This window comes from Muntiacus reevesi, chromosome 9, assembly GCF_963930625.1.
Source record: "Muntiacus reevesi chromosome 9, mMunRee1.1, whole genome shotgun sequence".
Classification (NCBI taxonomy): domain Eukaryota; kingdom Metazoa; phylum Chordata; class Mammalia; order Artiodactyla; family Cervidae; genus Muntiacus; species Muntiacus reevesi.
Genome location: NC_089257.1, coordinates 63,700,082 through 63,718,069, shown reverse-complemented (window position 1 = coordinate 63,718,069; position 17,988 = coordinate 63,700,082). Strand labels below are relative to the sequence as shown.

The 17,988-nt window shown below is 48.5% G+C and overlaps 1 protein-coding gene and 1 pseudogene across 12 annotated transcripts in view; both read left to right on the top strand.

The window, feature by feature from the left end:
* CEP164 (centrosomal protein 164) overlaps positions 1-8,157 on the top strand; it is a 71,060-nt gene extending 62,903 nt beyond the window's left edge. For 4 of the 12 annotated variants that reach the window (XM_065944950.1, XM_065944948.1, XM_065944949.1 and 1 more), the window contains 12 exons: positions 7-90; positions 202-270; positions 570-745; positions 1,112-1,238; positions 1,660-1,688; positions 2,160-2,349; positions 3,340-3,444; positions 4,002-4,116; positions 4,549-4,893; positions 5,648-5,714; positions 6,398-6,520; positions 6,712-8,154. In XM_065944950.1, the coding sequence (XP_065801022.1) occupies positions 7-90; positions 202-270; positions 570-745; positions 1,112-1,238; positions 1,660-1,688; positions 2,160-2,349; positions 3,340-3,444; positions 4,002-4,116; positions 4,549-4,893; positions 5,648-5,714; positions 6,398-6,520; positions 6,712-6,808 (1,527 nt within the window). In that variant the 3' untranslated portion in view covers positions 6,809-8,154. Of the gene's footprint in view, positions 1-6; positions 91-201; positions 271-569; positions 746-1,111; positions 1,239-1,659; positions 1,689-2,159; positions 2,350-3,339; positions 3,445-4,001; positions 4,117-4,548; positions 4,894-5,647; positions 5,715-6,397; positions 6,521-6,704 lie in introns of all 12 variants that reach the window. The other 8 variants (XM_065944939.1, XM_065944941.1, XM_065944938.1 and 5 more) reach the window with 4 other exon arrangements.
* Positions 8,158-14,301: 6,144 nt separating this feature from the next.
* Positions 14,302-15,560, top strand: LOC136175954 (large ribosomal subunit protein bL9m pseudogene; annotated as a pseudogene).
* Positions 15,561-17,988: the final 2,428 nt, after the last annotated feature.

Sequence of the window (17,988 nt, the reverse complement as noted above, 5' to 3'; positions counted from 1 at the left end):
ATGCAGGAAAAGAAGCTCCAAGATTTAGAGGCGGAACTTGAAACCAGAACCAAGGATGTCAAGGCCCGATTGGCTCAGCTGGATGTCCAGGTGCGGGAGTAGGGGTAGAGGACAGGCTCTCAGGTACCCTTGACCTGGAAGTCAGCTCCCCCAGGAGAGGCCCAGAGTCGGCCAGATGGCCAGACCTTGTGTGCCCCGCAGGAGGAGGCGGCCCGGAAAGAGAAGCAACAGCTCCTCGACGTGCAGAGGCAGGTCGCGCTGGAGAGCGAGGTGCGTCTGCCTCTCCTCCTGCCCTCCCTCATTGCACTTCCTTCCTTCCCCAGCCCCTTCATTCCCCTGGTCTATCTGGGGAATTGGATTCCAAACTCTGTTGGCTAGCATCCCACAGATTGCCTCTCTGTGCGGGATCAGCTCGGCAACTGGGGGGGCGGGGCCGCGGAGAGGGCGGGGCCACGAAGGGGCAGGGCCTGTATCCGCAGTGTGCAGCCCGGGTGTCTGCTGCTGTCTGCTCTGTACCTCCCCCGTCGACTCCCTCCCACAGGTCCTTCTGTCTTTCCTTCTGCCCCCAGGAAGCCACAACCACCCATCAGCACCTGGAGGAGGCCAAGAAGGAGCACACCCACCTGCTGGAGTCAAACCGGAAGCTCCGAAGAATCCTCGAGGAGCTTCAGGCCCGCAAGTTGGAGCTGGAGTCCCAGGTGGAGCTGCTGCAGGCCCAGAGTCAGAGGCTGCAGAAGCATGTCAGGTGGTCTGAACCCCTGCGCCCCGCCACTCCTGCGCCTCCCACCTGCCCTCTGACCTCTGCTGCTCGGGAGCTGTGTCTCCTCGTGGTCCAGTTGGCAAGCGGAGGTGGAGCCAGGCGGAGTGGCTGAGATTTGTAGAGACTTGGCGGGGGGTTGAGGGGGTGGATTAAGAGACTGTGACTAGCCTGTGTCCCCTAGTTCTACTGTGCCTGCCCCAGCCCTGTCTCAGCATCTTTGGCAGGATTGAAAGAATGGAGATTGCTCTGTCCCGTCCCTGCTAGGAGTCCTGAAAGGTGCTACCTGGCCTGCTTCAGCATGTGACCCTGTCTCACCAACTCCCCCCCCCCCACCCCAATTTCCCATCACAGCGATCTGGAGGTCAAAGTTCAGAAGCAACAGGACTTGTTGAAAGAGCTGGAGGTAAAGGACAGTAATGCTTCCCTGCATTTGGAGCCCGATCTCCACCTCGAGGACCTGAGGAGATCCCCCCGGACGGTGAGCTTCTCTTGGAAGGGTCAGGGTGGCTGGAATAGGGCAGGGCTCCACGGGGGGCGGGGCTCTAGGGGAGGGGTTGAGGTCCAGGAGGAATGGGGCTCCAGCAGGGGAAAGTGGGTAGGAGAGGGGCTCCAGGAAGGGTCCTGACTATTCTGCCTAGGATTTTAGTCTCCTATTCTTATCATTGCTAGCCCTGCTTCTCCATCAGTCAAATTAAATCCGTAAGTGACTGGTGCTCAGTGGCTGGCAGAACCATTGTCTGGGCCATTAGGAGGGACTTCTGAGTCCATTGAGCCTGTAGTTATCTGATGTTGTTACATTCAGTGGGCGTTTTCTACTGCGTGTGTCTTCAGTCCAGTTCAGTTGCTCAGTTGTATGTCTTACAACCAGACTAAAGAGGTATCCTTCTCTCTCTTCCCAGAGCAAGGAGACTGCCTTATCCTTGGACAGGTGCGTTCCAATAACCTGTCCTGTTTTGGGTTGAGGATCCAGGAATGGTTGAGTGAGGAGATGCCTCAGGGGCGGGGACTGATGTGGGCCCATGGTCTCCAGTGGGGCTTGGTTCAAGGATAGGGGCTGGGGCACTGAGGAGGCTTCTGTGACAACCCAGGAAGGTGCCCAGGGTGATCACTGACACAGCATGCTAGCATGTACTGACCCTTGCTTGAGGGTCAGGCTGATAGGAGAGTCTGGCCATCTCAGGAGGCCTCAGGCTTGGTCCCTGTCTGGGTCAGGGTGGGAGGACTGAAGTGCCCATCCCGTGTGCCGCACACTGTGGGTATCAAGCAGGGCATCCCCGTGCTCTCCTAGCCCTGCGGTCCGTGCTCAGGCTGGACATCTGCTGGGGCAGTGCTCGTGACCCACAGCAGGAGTTCACAGAGCCTGTGTCCCCACTCCAGCCCCTGCCCTGTCCTCTTGCAGTGCTCGGCACTACGTCTCTGCTGAGGGGCTGGCTCTCCGCAACGCCAAAGACTTCCTGGTGCGACAGTCGCGCTCCATGCGGAGGCGGCAGACAGCTCTGAAGGCCGCCCAGCAGCACTGGCGCCAGGAGGCAGCCAAAAACCTACCAGGCACCACAGCCCTGGAGGACATGTGCAAGGACCTGGAGCAGGTCAGGAGCCCCGGGGGGACTCAGCCACGTGGGGGAGGCTGGGGGCAGGAAGCTGGCCCTCCCTTTGGGCTCCCCTTGAGTGGTCAGGTAGGCCCAGGGTCACTGGACAAGTCTAGGGAGACCAGACAGGAGATGGAGGTTATGGATGACCACAAGGATGGAAGCTCCTTACACTCACCTGGCAGTGCAGAATGCTTTCTCTACTCGGAAGTCACTTGGGCCTCACAGAACCAGAGACGATGTACAGGGTTGTAGTGGTGTTCCCATTTTCTAGAAGTTCCACATTGCTTGACCATTCTATCACACTCAAGACTTTACTCATAAGTGAAAATCTTTTGAGCACACTCAGCTTAAGCCTGAATTCCCCGTTTTCCTTCTCTGAGACCCTAATTTGTAATGAAAAGGAGACGACTTCTCCTTTTCATGGCTATTATTAGTGGAATAATAACAATGGTTATTATTATTAGTGGAATCACACATCTTTTTGCCATGTGAGGATCTTGGCAGAAGATTGTCTGTTCCCTTAGAGTTCCGATGGTGCTCAGAGCTGGTGAGGGATTGTGGGCCCTGTGGCCGCTAAGTCTGACTGGGGAGCAGCAGAGGGTCAGAGGTCAGTTCTTATGGAGGGGTAGCCTTCCAGGGGCATCTGCATTCCACTCCCAGGGCCTGGAATTGCTCTGCTGAATCTCTGCTGTTGAGGATGGGGGTAGTAATGGTAGAGCAGTGATGATAATAATAACCATTTGTTTAATAGTAACTGTTTTGAGAATTTATTAGGTGTGGGCATAGTGGAGGGTACATAGCATATGTTATCTAATCTTCAAGACCGTATGAAAAGTTTTTTTTTTTTTTTAATGAACATCCAGAGTTCAGGAATTTGTTTAAACTCACCCAGATATGACCCAGGCAACAAACGGCAGAGCAGGGACTCCTGCATGTGCCCGTGTGGTTAGTCACCGTCTTTCTCCTCCCCTTCCTCCCTGGCTGCAGGAGACCAGGCACCTGGATGAGATGAAGTTGGCCATGCGGAAAGGCCATGACCTGCTGAAGAAGGAGGAGAAGCTGCATCAGCTGGAGTCCTCTCTCCGGGAAGAGGTGCAGCCCAGCCTGGCCCCAGCCTCCCTCTTCTGTTCCTGGGATTCGGTGGGGGTTCTTGGGTCCCATGTCAGGGCAGCTTAGGCCCAGGATTGGCAGTAGGCTTGGGGCTTCTGAAGGTGGCTGTGGCTTCAGCTTTGACTGTCGAGCACATTTAGGGGTTTGGGTATCTGTGCCGAGACGTCCTGAGCAGACTTGGATCCTTTTGCTGAAGGTTCTCAGGAGAGGACTGGCCCTGCCCTGGTGCCCGAGGAGAGGTGTGCCTTGAGGGCCAGGAATAGAGGCTCCTCGGTTTCACTCCCTTCCCTGGGCCTTGTAGGCTTTCCTCTGGATGCCTGAGATGGGGACACAGCAGGAGCTGGAAAGACACCATGGGGAGTGTTTACTGGGGTGACTCTGGTGACCTTACTGCCTATATCTCCAGTGGCTGAGTTCTCTCAGCCTCACCTGCGGGGCAGCCTGTGCCTCTCCCAGAACTTGGGACCCAAGTCCTTAGCTGTCACGAGGGCAGAAAAACAGGGCAGGTGCCATCCTCATCTGCTGTGTCTTCCCACCAGGCTTCAGATGAGGACACTTTGAGGGGACCACCCCCAAAGAAGGTGGTGACCTTTGACCTCAGCGACCTGGAAGATGGGAGCAGTGACAGTTCCGACTCCTATCCTCTGCCTCGCCGTGAGTTGGTGGAGGGGAGGACTGGGATGTCCATGGGGACCAGAGATGCAGCCCCTCCCCACAGCCCTGCAAGAGAGGGCCCCCCCCTGCCATGCTGGTCTGGAACAAGTGGTCAGCAAATGACCTGGCAGGAGTGAGCTGGCTGGGTGTGCAGGGCCCAGAGGCTCAGGGGAGGCCTTTTGAGTGCACAGGGGACTTGCAGCGAGAGAAGCATCCCTCTTGGCCTTTCCCTCCCCTGCTATTGCCTGGGAGTCTCTTCTCCCTCTGCCGCTCTGACCTGCACAGGGGCGGAGGGCCTCTTCTGGAGACGCCCTGGAACACTGAAGCCGTGAGGCTTTTGTTGAGAGGAACAGGGAAGCGGGTAGGGATGTGGGCCAGTAGGGTGCAGTACCAGCCAGGCTGTTCTCCACCCTCCGCCTCTTCCCTTTTCAGGCAGCCTGACCCCGAGCCCCACCGTCCCCAACAAGATCCACTATCTGAGCAGCTCCCTGCAGAGTATCAGCAGCCAGCTCAATGGGGTGCTCGGCGTCCTGGGCAGCCTCAACACCCAGCCGCCACCGCTCTTCACCCCCATGCCCGTGCCGCCCCCCATCCAGGGCTCCAGGAGCGCCCCAGCTCCCTCCCACCCCTCCCAGGCCCGGGGCTCAGCCTTGTCCCCGGCTCAGTCCACGTCTGCCATGTGGACCTGGGACCCGGGGCTGGGCCCCAGGCTCTCTTCCTCTGTGGCTCAGACCGTGGACGACTTCCTGGTGGAAAAGTGGCGCAAGTACTTTCCAAGTAAGCCTCCCTCCGGGCTCTGTGCTGTTCTGGCTCCGCCTCCCCACCTCCCTCCTCTGCCTGCCCCTCGCCCCCAGCTTTGGCATGGCCCCCGGACACTGAGGGTCCCTGGGAGGACCTTGCTGCTCACTCTGGGGCTGGAGGCCCTCTGGGTCAAGGACGGTTTACCTGATGGGGCCTTGATGATGGATTCTAGAGCTCAGCTGAACCTAAGGAGGTCATTTGTCAGAGTTGTGGTCGCTGCCATCTTGTGTATTATATATTATGGGCCAGGCATTTTATGTATGGTTTTTCATTGAGTCCTTATAATAATCCTCTGAGGTTATTTCACAATATTTATCCCCATTTTACAGGTGAGGAAACAGACTCAGAGGTTAAGTAATATCCTACAGGGGACCCAGGGAGTGAGCAATTGACCCCGTGTCTGTGACTTTGGGGTTTGTAGCCCTTTGGCTGCATGTGGCTTCCTCTGGTCTCATGGCCCTGCTGAGGAATGTGAAAATCCATAAAAACAGTTATTTGAAGGAAAAGGTTCTACGTTCCTGTCGTGACCCAAATGGAAAAGTAATTTCAGTTTTAGAAATAAGTAGGACAGTTCCTGGGTACCATCGGTCTCTCACCTCCAACCTCAGAAGCTTTTCCGGTTTTTGGTTTGGGGCACTGCCTTTGCAGTTTCTGGGTGGGGGGAGGTGAGAGGGGGCTGGCTTGGCTAAACTGCTGCTCATTTCTGAATGCCTCCCTCACACTTTGCCAGCTGGCATCCCGTTCCTCAACAGTGGCCCTGCCCCCTTGGAAAACAGGCTGGGCTATGTGTCTGCCAGGTAAGCCTCCCTGTGGGCTCAGGGTGGGGCCATGCCGCTCAGCTGCAGCTCCCAGGGCAGGTGGGGCCTGGTAAAGGGACCAGAAGGCCCTGTCATGTCACCCAGACATTAGGCAGGTCCCCCAGGCCACAAAGCTGCTGAGGTCCCAGTGGGGCCAGGCTGGCCTTACCTGAGCCAGCCCCATGAGGAAGCTCCCCCGTGGCACCCTGGGGAGAAATAGGATCTGGCCGTGGAGTGAGGCCTTCGTCTCTGCCCTGAGCTCTTTATCTGCTGCGCACGGCTCCCTTCTTTCCCCAGACCTGCTGAGCAACATCTGGAGGGAGGGGGAGCTCCCTGTAGGGGAGACAGATGGGCAATTATTGAAACCTGTTATTAATTTCCCCTTCATCTTATTCCTTGCCAAATGTACCCCCCGTGATGTGTCCCTGCAGGCCCCCAACCATAAGTACAGCCCCTCTTACCCTTTGGCCAGCTTGGGAGCTAATGCTGGGACGGTATTTGAGTTGATAGAGAGGAAAGTGTTTGCTGATGAGATTGGCTGGGCACAGGCCGACATGGGAGCCCTGAAGTTAGGCGCATTCACCCAGGGTGGGGGCTCCACCCTCTTCCCTTTTGGAAACGGATGCTCCTCACCCCAGAGGGGCATTCTTGCCAGGCTCCTGCCTCCTTTCCCCTCCCTGCAGTGAGCAGCTCCGCCTCCTGCAGCGTCCCTACTCCCGAGTCCCCGAGGTGGGCATCTCCAACTATCAGGACACGATCGCGGCTAACCAAAAGTGGCTAGAGCATTACAAGAACGACCCCAAGTTGTATCCTTTTAGCTGCCTCCCAATCCTTCGAGGGAGCTGATCCCTTCCCCCTGATCCCTTCCCGCTCTAACTGCCAGTGCAATGGGCCCTAGGGGGGTGGGGTGGGGGTCCCAGGAGGGTCCCGTCTGGCCCGTGACTGCTCCCCAGCCGTGCTCAGCTGACTGCAGAGTTTTCCTTCATCTAGTGGCCAGACCTCTCTTCTCCTTGGTGCCCAAGCCAGTGACTGGTTCCAGCCTCCTGCAGCTGGACCTGGATGAGAGCAACAGACTGAAGATCTATCACTACTGAGGCAGTGAGCCGGGGCGGGCAGCCTGGCCTCTCTTGCACCCAGACCATGTGCCCTACTTGCTGCCTGCACTTTACTCCCTCTGATAAAGCATTCTCCCGGCCTCCCCTCTGTGCTGCTTGCCTCACTTGGAACTTAGAGGAACCACGGGGGACCAGGGGAAACGGATGGTGTGACCGGGAACAGTGAGCCACCCCTAGACTGTAACAGCTCAGGCCGCCCTGTGTGACTTGTGCGTGAACCTGGTGACACTGACGTGGGGCAGCGCCTTCAGGAGACAGAGGTGGCGCTGGCGGAGCTCCTACTCCAGAGGCCAGGGGACTCCCTGGGAGTGGAGACAGTCTCTTGGACCCGTGGGGCCCGCTTGGAGCTCCCAGGGTCACGTGTGTGGTCCCTCACTCCCCAGAACAAAGTCACCCCGGCATGTTTGTACTCTGGGACCAGGGCCCGCCTCTCTAATACCTCAGCCCTGTAGAGATCAAGCTTTTTTTTTTTTTTTTTTTTAAACTGTCCCCTTTCCTGAGCACTCTGTCTCACCTTTTGACTTATCTCAGGATTGGACCCAGAGCCCTGTGGGCGGTGGCTGGACACTGGCCCCAGAAGTCTTGCCACCGGTCTTCCTTCTGCTCGTCCTGGGCTTTCCTCAGGGGCACTTCCTTCCCCCCGCCCTGGGGCTCCTCCCCAGAGCACCCCAGCTACATTCTCAGGTATCAAGCACCCAGCTTCCAGGAAGCCAGTGAGCCATAGGAAGAGACCAGGAGGGCTTACCTTGGTTTCGTCTTCCTGGATCACCTCGGGTATATATGTGTGTTGTTTCCATCTGTCTTTTCCGCCTGTGCCACCCCTGCCGCCCCTTCTCAGAGCCTGGGGACTTGTTCTGAAGGAGGTGAGAGGCTGGGCCCATGCCTGCCGTCTGGCACAGCACCCTGCCACCCTTCCCATGTCAGCGGGCCCCTTGAGGGGACAGGCTGGGGTGTTCAACATCTGCCCCATCATTTAAATGCCCCCCCTTTTCTCATCTTGAAAGCTGTGGGGGTTCCTCTCCAATGCCTAGAAACCACCTCTCCACCCTCCCACCCCTCGTTTCTTTCTATAAGGAACTAAGATGCCATTGGCTTGTTTACCTGCAGGTCCTTTTTCGGCATCAGTCTGCCACATAGGATGTCCATTTTGTTCATTCTGTGTGCTTTGGGAATAGCTCATGTGCTGCAACCAACTTTGGTGACAGTCCTGTGTTTTCTACATCAATTAAATCTCTGCAGGTCCATTTGCTACACAGTAGCTGCGTGAATGTGTCTTCTTCTTTTTGAAGGCCTTTGCTTCCTTCTGCTTAAGCATAAAGGGAAGGAAATGAATAGTCACAGAACAGCTAGGGCTCCCCTGGTGGGAGTGATAAAGAATCTGCCTGCCAGTGCAGGAGACACAGGTTGGATCCCTGGTCTAGGAAGATCCCATGTGTTGCGGAGCAGCTAAGCCTGTGAATCACAACCGCAACTACCGAGCCTGTGCTCTGGAGCCCATGCTCTGCAACAAGAGAAATCACCGCAATGAGAAGCCCATGCATTGCAACTGGAGAAAGCCCACGTGCAGCAACAAAGACCCAGCAAAGACACGCATAGAATATTTTTCAAAAAGAATACCTCAGTATTGAATCTAATCACAACAAACTGTGATGTAGTTAGTTTCAGCTCCATTTCTGTGAGTGAGAAAATCAGGGCTCAGAGGTCTTTTAAATGCCTGAAGCTCCCTACAAGCATGGAGCCTCACACCTCATGTGTGTGTCCTCAGAGCACCCTGTCCCCCTGGAGCAGTGCTGTTCTCCCTCATCACCCCCCAGCTCCACCTACCAGCTGGAGACTCACCATGCCATTTCCCAGGGGCTACTCAACCCTGCCTCTTCACACAGACAGAGGTGAGCTCCCTGAAGTTCTAAGCTGGCAAAGTCACCTGGCTTTTTTTCCTGCTCCAGTGGTGTGAATAGCCTGTGTGGTCTTAGATTTATAGCAACAAAATTGCCAGAAGAACCAGTCGAGAAGGTTGCATTTCATGGACTTGCAAAAGAAAACCAACCTAAAAGACAAGACAGATAAAGGTACCTAGCCTTTTGAGTCTGAGCTGCTCTGAGGATGGGAGGGAGGAAGGTACTAAGAGGAGCCTACAGATGACTTGGCTCAGCCCACTCACAGCGGAGGAGGTGGCCCAGAGAGATTCCGGGAGAGGCCAAAGGTACAGTCGGTGTAGCAGAGGTGAGACCAGACCTGAGCAGTCCTGACTGGGGCTTCAGGAAAGAGTATTTTTAAAAAGATATTTATTTTGAACAGGCTCTGCATTCACATGGCTTCATATTTAACTAGTACAAAAGTCAGTTCATCCATAGGCTATCTTGAAGTTAATAAATATACCAGTTCTTTCTGGAGATTTTATACAAATAAAAAAAAAAAGGAAACTGTTCTGACTCACTTTTACAGGTGGGGTAAGGGCCATTCCTACTGTGGAGATCAGACAGTTTCCCAGAGCTCTTCTGTGATGTTTATTTCCTCTTTTTCTTAAGGGAGACCCATTGGGCATGATTATAGCCCCTCTACCATGGAAGGTTCTACACAGAATAGCTGTATGGGGAGTGGGGAAATATCCTGGCCTTTGGACACCTGGTTTACTTTTCACTCTGACATTTACAAGCTCTGTGACCTGAACAGGTCCTTTCTGGGCCCGTGTCTTTCCTGGTCAAGAGCTTGAAACCCGAATCCACAGTCCAGGGATGAAGCAGGGTGAATGTCTCAGATTTGGTGACTGAGAGGTCTGCCCTGGATGGGGAGCTGCCTCATCCAGTGGCCTAACACAGGGCTGGGGTGGGGAGGGGTGCTGGCAGCTGTTGTCGCCTGTCCCTCCAGCAGCTTCTTCGGGGAAGGCAGGGAAGTGATGGTTAAAAAAAATGGAGCACCTGCCCCTCAGCAGTGTTGATGAGCTGGAACATCTCCTCATTCCTCCTTTGGACCCGCATCTCCAATCTTCCTCTCCTGCCTCCCTGATTGACTTTGCTACCTCCAGCAGGTACATACACAGAGGGCCCAGGGAAGGGCAGTGTAACGCCACTTTTCATTATGGAGGAGAGGTGCATCTGCTGTTGAGGGGTCCTGCTCAGGTTTAAATGCAGTGGAAGTGTGAATCAAAGGTTCCCACTTTATCCTCTCTGTGGCTTGATTCTCACATCTTTAAAATGGGGTTAATAGCAAAATCTAGCCAAACTGAACAACAACAAAACACTAAATAACCCAGTTGAAAAATGGGCAGAAGACCTAAATAGACATTTCTCCAAAGACAAACAGAGATGCTCATTATCACTAAGTATTAAGAGAAATGCAAACCAAATCTACAATGAGGTACCACCTCACATCAGTCAGAATGGCCATCACTAAAAAGTCTACAAATAACAAATGCTGGAGGGGGTGTGGAGAAAAAGGAACGCTCCTACACTGTTGGTGAGAATGTAAACTGGTACAGTCAGTATGGAAAATAGTACGGAGGTTCCTCAAAAAAACTAAAACTAGAGTTGCTGTATGATCCAGCAGTCCCACTCCTGGGCGTACATCCAGATGAAACCGTAATTCAAAAAGATACACGCACCCGTATGTTCGTAGCAGCACTGTTCACAATAGCCAAGACATGGAAACAACCTGAATATCCATCAACAGATGAATGGATAAAGAAGATATGGCACATACATACAATGTAATCCTACTCAGCCATAAAAACAGTGGAATAATGCCATTTGCAGCAACATGAATAGATCCAGAGATTATCATACTTAATGAAGTAAGAGAAAGACAAATACCATATGATATCGCTTATATGTGGAATCTAAAATATGACACAGATGAACTTATCTGAAACAGAAACAGACTCACAGATCTATAGAGAACAGATTTGTGGGATTGGGAGTTCGGGATTACAGATGCAAATGAGTATATATAGGATGGATAAATAGCAGGGTCCTACTATATAGCACAGGGAACTATATTCAATATTCTGTTTTAAACCATAACAGAAAAGAGTTTGAGAAAGAAATATATAGCTCAGTCACTTTGCTGGATAGCAGAAATTAACATTGTAAATCAACTATTACAATTTAAAAATTTAAAAAAAATTTAAAAATAGGAGTATCTAGCCCATAAAGTTGTTACAAGGATTAACGAAGTTAATCCATGTAAAGTTCTCAGAACAGTGTTCAACACATAGTAAGGGGAATGATGTCGCCAAGATAGTGACATAGGGTATTCCTGACTTTCCCCCATTCACAATAGCAACTATCAACTATTCATGGATAAGACACCACTGAGAGAATCCTAGAACCTGGGAGCAAGGCTGAAGCACCCCCTGTACCACAGAGACCCAGACATACTGCCTTAGAGGGGGTAAGAGGGACAGCTGCACATGGACCACATTGCCCCTCCCCCAAGCTGGCACAGCCCCACACGGAGAGGTCTCCCCTGAGACTGTGCTTCCTCCAGAGGGAAAGAGCCTGGGGGTGACATCCAGCACCCCCAACATTGTGGGTCGGTTCACGGGAGCCTTGCTGTGGTTTCACCCTACTGGGATCACAGGAGACTGTGAGGCTCAGCCACTGGGAATCTGATGGGGAAGGGGAGGGCCTTCCAGCACCGGGTCTTGGCAGACCAAATTTGTACCTGCAGAGCCCAATTATAGTCCCAACCTGTGGCTTTGCTCACCTGCAGAGCAAGTCAATGGTTCCACATGGCCAGGGAACTTGGCAGAGTGCAGGTCTGCATGACTCAGGTCCTCAAATGAGAAGTTCCACCAGCCCCGGAGCCTGGTCAGCTCACTTCAAGGTGGAAGAGTTGAGTTATACAGTCCTACCAGCTGTGGCATGCCTCTCAGCTCCTCCCAGCCAGAAAGCCTACTCAGGAAAAATCTGGGAGTTGTCTGAAGTGGGCCTCCCAGTCCCACCCAGGCCGGAGAACAGACATAGCCTTACCTGCTGCCAATTTGGTTTTTGGCCCATTAAGAGGAAAGGCTGCTTGAGAACACCTGGAAAGTGCTGTGTAATCCCGCAATGCTTGAGCCCAGAGGCAGGTGGGCAGGGCTGATCACCCCTAGAGCAAGGGCAGTAGCCCTGGTCAGGCCAGGGGACTTGGGGCACAGGTTGGCTTGAGTCAAGACCAGAAAGAGCCTTACTGGCCTCGGAGCTGTCCTCCCAAGAACAGCTGGGCAGAGAAACTGATTCATAGCTCCACTTATTGCTAAATGCAGCCATTAGCCCACCTGACCAGGGAATCTTCTGAGAGGCTGCATATAGCCCATCCAACAGTCCTGCTTCCAGTGTCACTTGGGCAGAGAGCACAGCCCGTGGCTTTCCCTGTCTCTAGAGCAAAGCTGCTGGTCTTACCTGACGAGGATATCCAGTGCACAACTTCTGCCTGATTTGGGTTCCCAAACAAGGAGCCATGCAGGCCCTGGGCCCCATTTCTCTGTCCTATGAGGGCAAGGGAAACTAATCCATAGCCCCATCAACTGCTAAGTACAGTACCCAGCCCCACTGTGTAGGAAGCCTGACCAGAGAATTCAGGCAACTGCAGAGTCTATCCTACAGCCTCCTTTGGCTAGAGAACCATGCCAGCAGTCTTATCCAACTGTTCTTAGCCAGTGGCACCTCACTTCCAAAATTCAGAGCTTAAACAATTGCCTCAAACAGGAATAGATCCTATTAGTAGGTCCCACCTGCCCAAGGACATTACCAACAGATATATCCAGAGCTAAACTGAGCTGACAGGTGAATTGTCTCTGCCAAAGCAAACCTGCAAAGACTGGGAAATCCTTACTCATGTGGGAAGATACCAACATAAATAATCAAGGATCATGAATAGTCAGATAAGTATGAGACCAAAGGAAACTAATAAAGTTCTAAAAACTGACTTTAGAGAAATGGAGATCTATATTCTGTCAAAGAATTCAGAATAATGCTCTTAAAGGAGTTTAGTGAGCTACAAGAATACACGATGACTAAATGGCATTAGGAAAACAATGCATGATCCCAACAAGTTCAGCAAAGAAATAGAAACCATCAAAAACAAAGGAATTCTAGAGCTGAAAAATATAATGGAAGAATTCAATATAGAGTTAAAAAAAAAAAAAGCAGATTCAGCATTCAGAAGAATCAGTAACCTGGAAGATAAGAAATTTGAAACTGTACAGTCAGAGAAGCAAAAAGAAAGGAAAAAGAAAGTGAAGAAAGTCTATGGAACTTATGGGACACATTAAAAAGAAACAATATTCACATTATGGGAATTCTGGAATGATAAAAAGAAATGGATAGAAGGTATATTTAAAGCAATAATGGCTGAAAACTTCCCAAACCTGGGGATAGAAATAGATATCCAGATCCAAGAGAACCTCAAATAGGTTGAAACTGAATAGGGCTGAAGACACATTATAATTAAATTGTCAAAAGTCAAAGAATTTTTAAAGCAGCAAGAGAAAAGTTATGTATAAGGGGAGACTGTTTGCAAATTTCTCAACATAATTCTTTTTAGGTCAGAAAAGAATGAGATAATATATTTAAAATACCGAAAGAAAGAAAAAAAAAACCTGTCAACCAAGAGTACTATATTAGATGAAACTGTCCTTCAGAAATGGAGGGATAAAGACTTTCCTGAACAAACAAAAGCTGAGGGAATTCACCATTAGCCCTGCCCTATAAGAAAAGTTAAAAGGAATTCTTCGAGTGGAAATAAAAGGACTCTAGTTAGCATCATAAAAACTTATGGCAGTGTAAAACTTGCTAATAGTAAATATACAGTCAGATTCAGTAATAGTAGTGTGTAATTCACAACTCTAGTTTAAAAGTTAGAAAACAAATGTAAAATGTTAAAATGTTAAAAATAACCATTTAAACAATATTCTTTTAGTTATACAATGTAGAAACATGTAAATTGTAACATTAATACTCTAAAATATGAGGGGAAGAAGTAAAAGTTGCAAGCTTTGAAATTCTATTGAAGTTATCAGTTTAAAATAGAGTGTTACCACTGCTGTATTTAAAATAGATAACCAACAAGGACCTACTGTATAGCACAGGGAATGCTGCTCAATAAACTTTAATAATCTAAATGGGAAATGAATTTGAAAAACAAATACATGTATATGTATCACTGAATCACCTTGCTGTATACTTGAAATCAAAACATTGTTAATCATCTATACTTTAATATAAAAAGTTAAAGAAATAGGGAATTAGGATTTTAAGATACTTTATTTAAGCCTCATGGTAACCAGAGGGAAAAACCTGTAGTAATTATACTCAAGAACGTGATAAACAAGTCAAAACATTTTGATACCACAAGACATCAAAACACACAAAAAGACAGCAGGATAAGAAACAATGAACAATAGATCTAGAAAATGAAATGGCAGCAGTCCTTATTTATCATCAATTACCTTAAATGTAAACAGATTAAACTCTTCAATTAGAAGACACAGAATGACTGAATGGGAAAAAAAAGATCCAAAGAGCTCTGCGCCGGAGAACACGGCGGCAGCCGCTTTCGCGGTCCCGGGGGGAATTCAGCTGCGGGTGTTGGCCGAGCGGCTGCTGCGAGGAGGGGTCCGGGAGCTCCTCCGGCCGTGACCTGTAGGGAGCACCCCCGGCTCGGAGCGCGACTTCAGCCTGTATCTCAGTCGGGGCACGGTCATTGCAGAGCGCTGGTGGAAGGTGCAGCTAGGGGAGAAGGCCGGAAACCGTGCCTGCACCGGCGACACCGCGTCTACAAGCTCGTGGAAGATACGAAACACCGGCCCAAAGGCAGCCTGGAGCTCATCCTCACCCAGTCGGTGGACGAACTTGGAGTCCGAGGTGACCTGGTCTCGGTGAAAAAATCTGTGGGCCGTAATCGACTACTTCCTGAAGGACTGGCTGTGTACGCATCTCCTGAAAACAAGAAGCTGTTTGAAGAGGAGAAATTGCTGAGACAAGAAGGAAAACCAGACAAGACCCAGACCAAGGCAGGTGAGGCCACAGTGAAATTTCTGAGGAGTTGTCACCTGGAGGTAGGAATGAAGAACAATGTCAAATGGGAGCTAAACCCTGAAATAGCTGCCCGCCACTTTCTCAGAAATCTTGGCGTTGTGATTGCCCCACATGCATTAAAGTTGCCCGAAGAGCCCATCACCCAGAGGGGTGAGTTCTGGTGCGAGGTGACGGTAAATGGACTTGACACTGTGAAGGTACCTGTGTCCGTGGTGAACTTTGAGAGGCCCCAAACCAAAAGATATAAGTACTGGTTAGCCCAGCAAGCTGCCAAGGGAATGGCCTCCACCAGCTTCCAGAAGATCTGAACCTGTTCTCCCTTGAAAGCAGCGAAGCAGAAAGAGAGGAACGGTGGAGCAAAGATGAACCAGCACTGTGATACTGCTCCTAGCTCTAACCAAATACGGAATTTTAGAGAGCATATGGAGGCAGCAACAGCAGACCGGACTGTATGTATGTCTTGAATCGTCCATATTTGCCATCTTCAACAGTTATCACGTTTGGGTTATTGGGGATGCCTGCTCCAGAAGTACAGGCTGTGGATTTGATAAGCTAAATGTTAATAGACCAAAAGAGTCTAGATCCTATTTAGCCTCTTCCTTCATTGGAATTCATTGCAATAAATGGTAGAGCTAGCTAGCTTATTCTCATCATCCAAACTGAACATTGTATCTAAGAAAAAATAAAAAGCTTGTGTTCTTAAAAAAAAAAAATCCAAAGATGTGCTGCCTTCAGGAGAATCATTTTAGCCTTAAAGCCATATAGACTAAGAGTAAAGGGATGGAAAAATGTTTCAAACAAATTGTAAGAACAACAACAAAGCAGGGGTAACTATACTTACATCAGACAAAACAGACTTTAAAGGTGATAAAGAGACAAGATCATTATATAATGATCAGGGGGCCAATATATCATGAAGATAAAGTAACTGTAAATATTTATGTGCCCAACATTGGAGCACATAAACACATAAAGTAAAAGTTAAGAGCTAAAAGGAGAAATAAACAACAATACAGTAATAATTGAGGTCTTTAATACCCCACTCTCAACAATGGATAGATCATCTAGACAGAGAATTAATAACAGTGAATTTAAATAAGACTAGACCAAGTGAACCAAAAAACATATATAGATGTTCTATTGGACAATAGAATATACATCCTTCTCAAGTGCACATGAAAAATTTCTAGGATAGACCATGTATTAGGTCACAAAACAAGCCTCATAAAATTCATGAAGACTGAAATCATACCAAGTATCTTCACTGATAACAATGGTATGAAACTAGAAATCAGTAAGAGGAGGAAAATGGAAAATTCACAAACATGGAAATTTGCCAACACTCTTATGAACAACTATGGATCAAAGAAGAAATTAAAAGGGAAATAAGAGTACCTTGAAACATGAAAATAGAAACACAGTGTATCAAAACTTATGCAATGCAACAAAAGCAATTCTAAGGAGGAAATTCATAAAAAAAAAAAGTCCAAAGAAACAACTTTATGCCATAATGAGCTTGAGGGGGGGAAAAAATTGAGCCCAAGGTTAGCAGAAGGAAGAATTAGTAAAGATTTTATGTGTGTGTGTTCAGTTGCTCAGTTGTGTCCGACTTTTTGTGACCCCCATGGACTGCAGCCCACCAGACTCCTCTGTCCATGGGATTTTCCAAGCAAGCATACTGGAGTGAGTTGCCATTTCCTACTCCAGGGGATCTTCCTGACTCACGGATTGAACCCACATCTGCTTTGGCAGGCAGATTCTTTACCACTGAGCCACCTGGGAAGCCAGTAAAGATTAAGAGTAGGAATAAATAGAGAACAGGAAAACAATAGAAAAGATCAACCAAACTAAGCTGATTCTTTAAAAAGATAAACAAAATTAACAAACCTTTAGCTACACTAACCAGGGAAAAAAAGAAGGACCCAAATCAAAACTATAAACAAAAAAGGAGTCATTACAACTGATACCCCACAAAGTATCCTAAGAGGCTAATATGAACAACCGTACACAAGAAAACTGGACGACCTAGAAGAAATGGAAGGATTCTTTGAAACATACAAACTACCAAGACTGGATCAGGAAGAAATAAAAAGTCTGGATAGACCAATTACTAGTGATGAGATTGAATCAGTAGTAAAATTATCTTTCAGTGAAGAAAAGTCCAGGACCAGATGGCTTCACTGGTGAATTTTACTCAACATTTAACAAATTAATAATTCTTCTCAAACTCTTTCTAAAAATTATGAGCTGAAAACACTCCCAAACTTATTTTACAAGGTCATTGTTACCCTAATATCAAAGCCAGAAAGGGAGCTACCAGAAAATAAGACCCTGATGAATAGAGATGCAAAAATTTCAATAAAATACTAGCAAAGTGAATTCAGCAGCACATTAAAAGGATCATTCACCATGATCAACTGGAATTTATATGTGGGGTGCAAGAATGGTTTAACATATGTAAATCAATAGATGTGACATATCACATTAATAGAATAAAAGAAAAAACCATGTGATCTCAACAGACTCATGAAAAGCATTTGACAAAATTCAATATTTATTCATGATAAAAATTCTAGACAAATTAGGAATACTAGGAATGTACTTCAACATAGTAAAGGCCATTTATGATAAGCCCACAGCTAATTTTAAACTCAGTGATAAAATGTTGAAAGCTTTTTTTCTAAGATTAAGACAAAGGTTCCTACTCTCACCACTCCTATTCAACAGAGGTGATTAGGTGAGAAAAGAAATATAAGGCATCAGAATTATAAAGTAAGATGTAATATTGTCTCTGTTTGTAGATAACATGATTTTATATTCCGAAAATCATAAAGGCTCCACCAAAAAAATACTAGATCATGACTTCAGTAAATTGTAGGATACAAAATTAACATACAAAATCAGTAGTGTTTCTATATGCTAACAGCAAATTATCTGAAAATGAAATAAAAAATCCATTTGCAATAGCATCAAAACCAATAAAATACTAAGATATATTAAAGAGGTATAAGATCTCTATTTTGAAAACTATAGGATGCTTATTGATGAAAGAAATTGAGAAACAAAATAAATATTCATAAATTGGAAGAATATAGTTAGAATGTCAATACTAATCAAAGCTATAGATTCAATGCCATCACT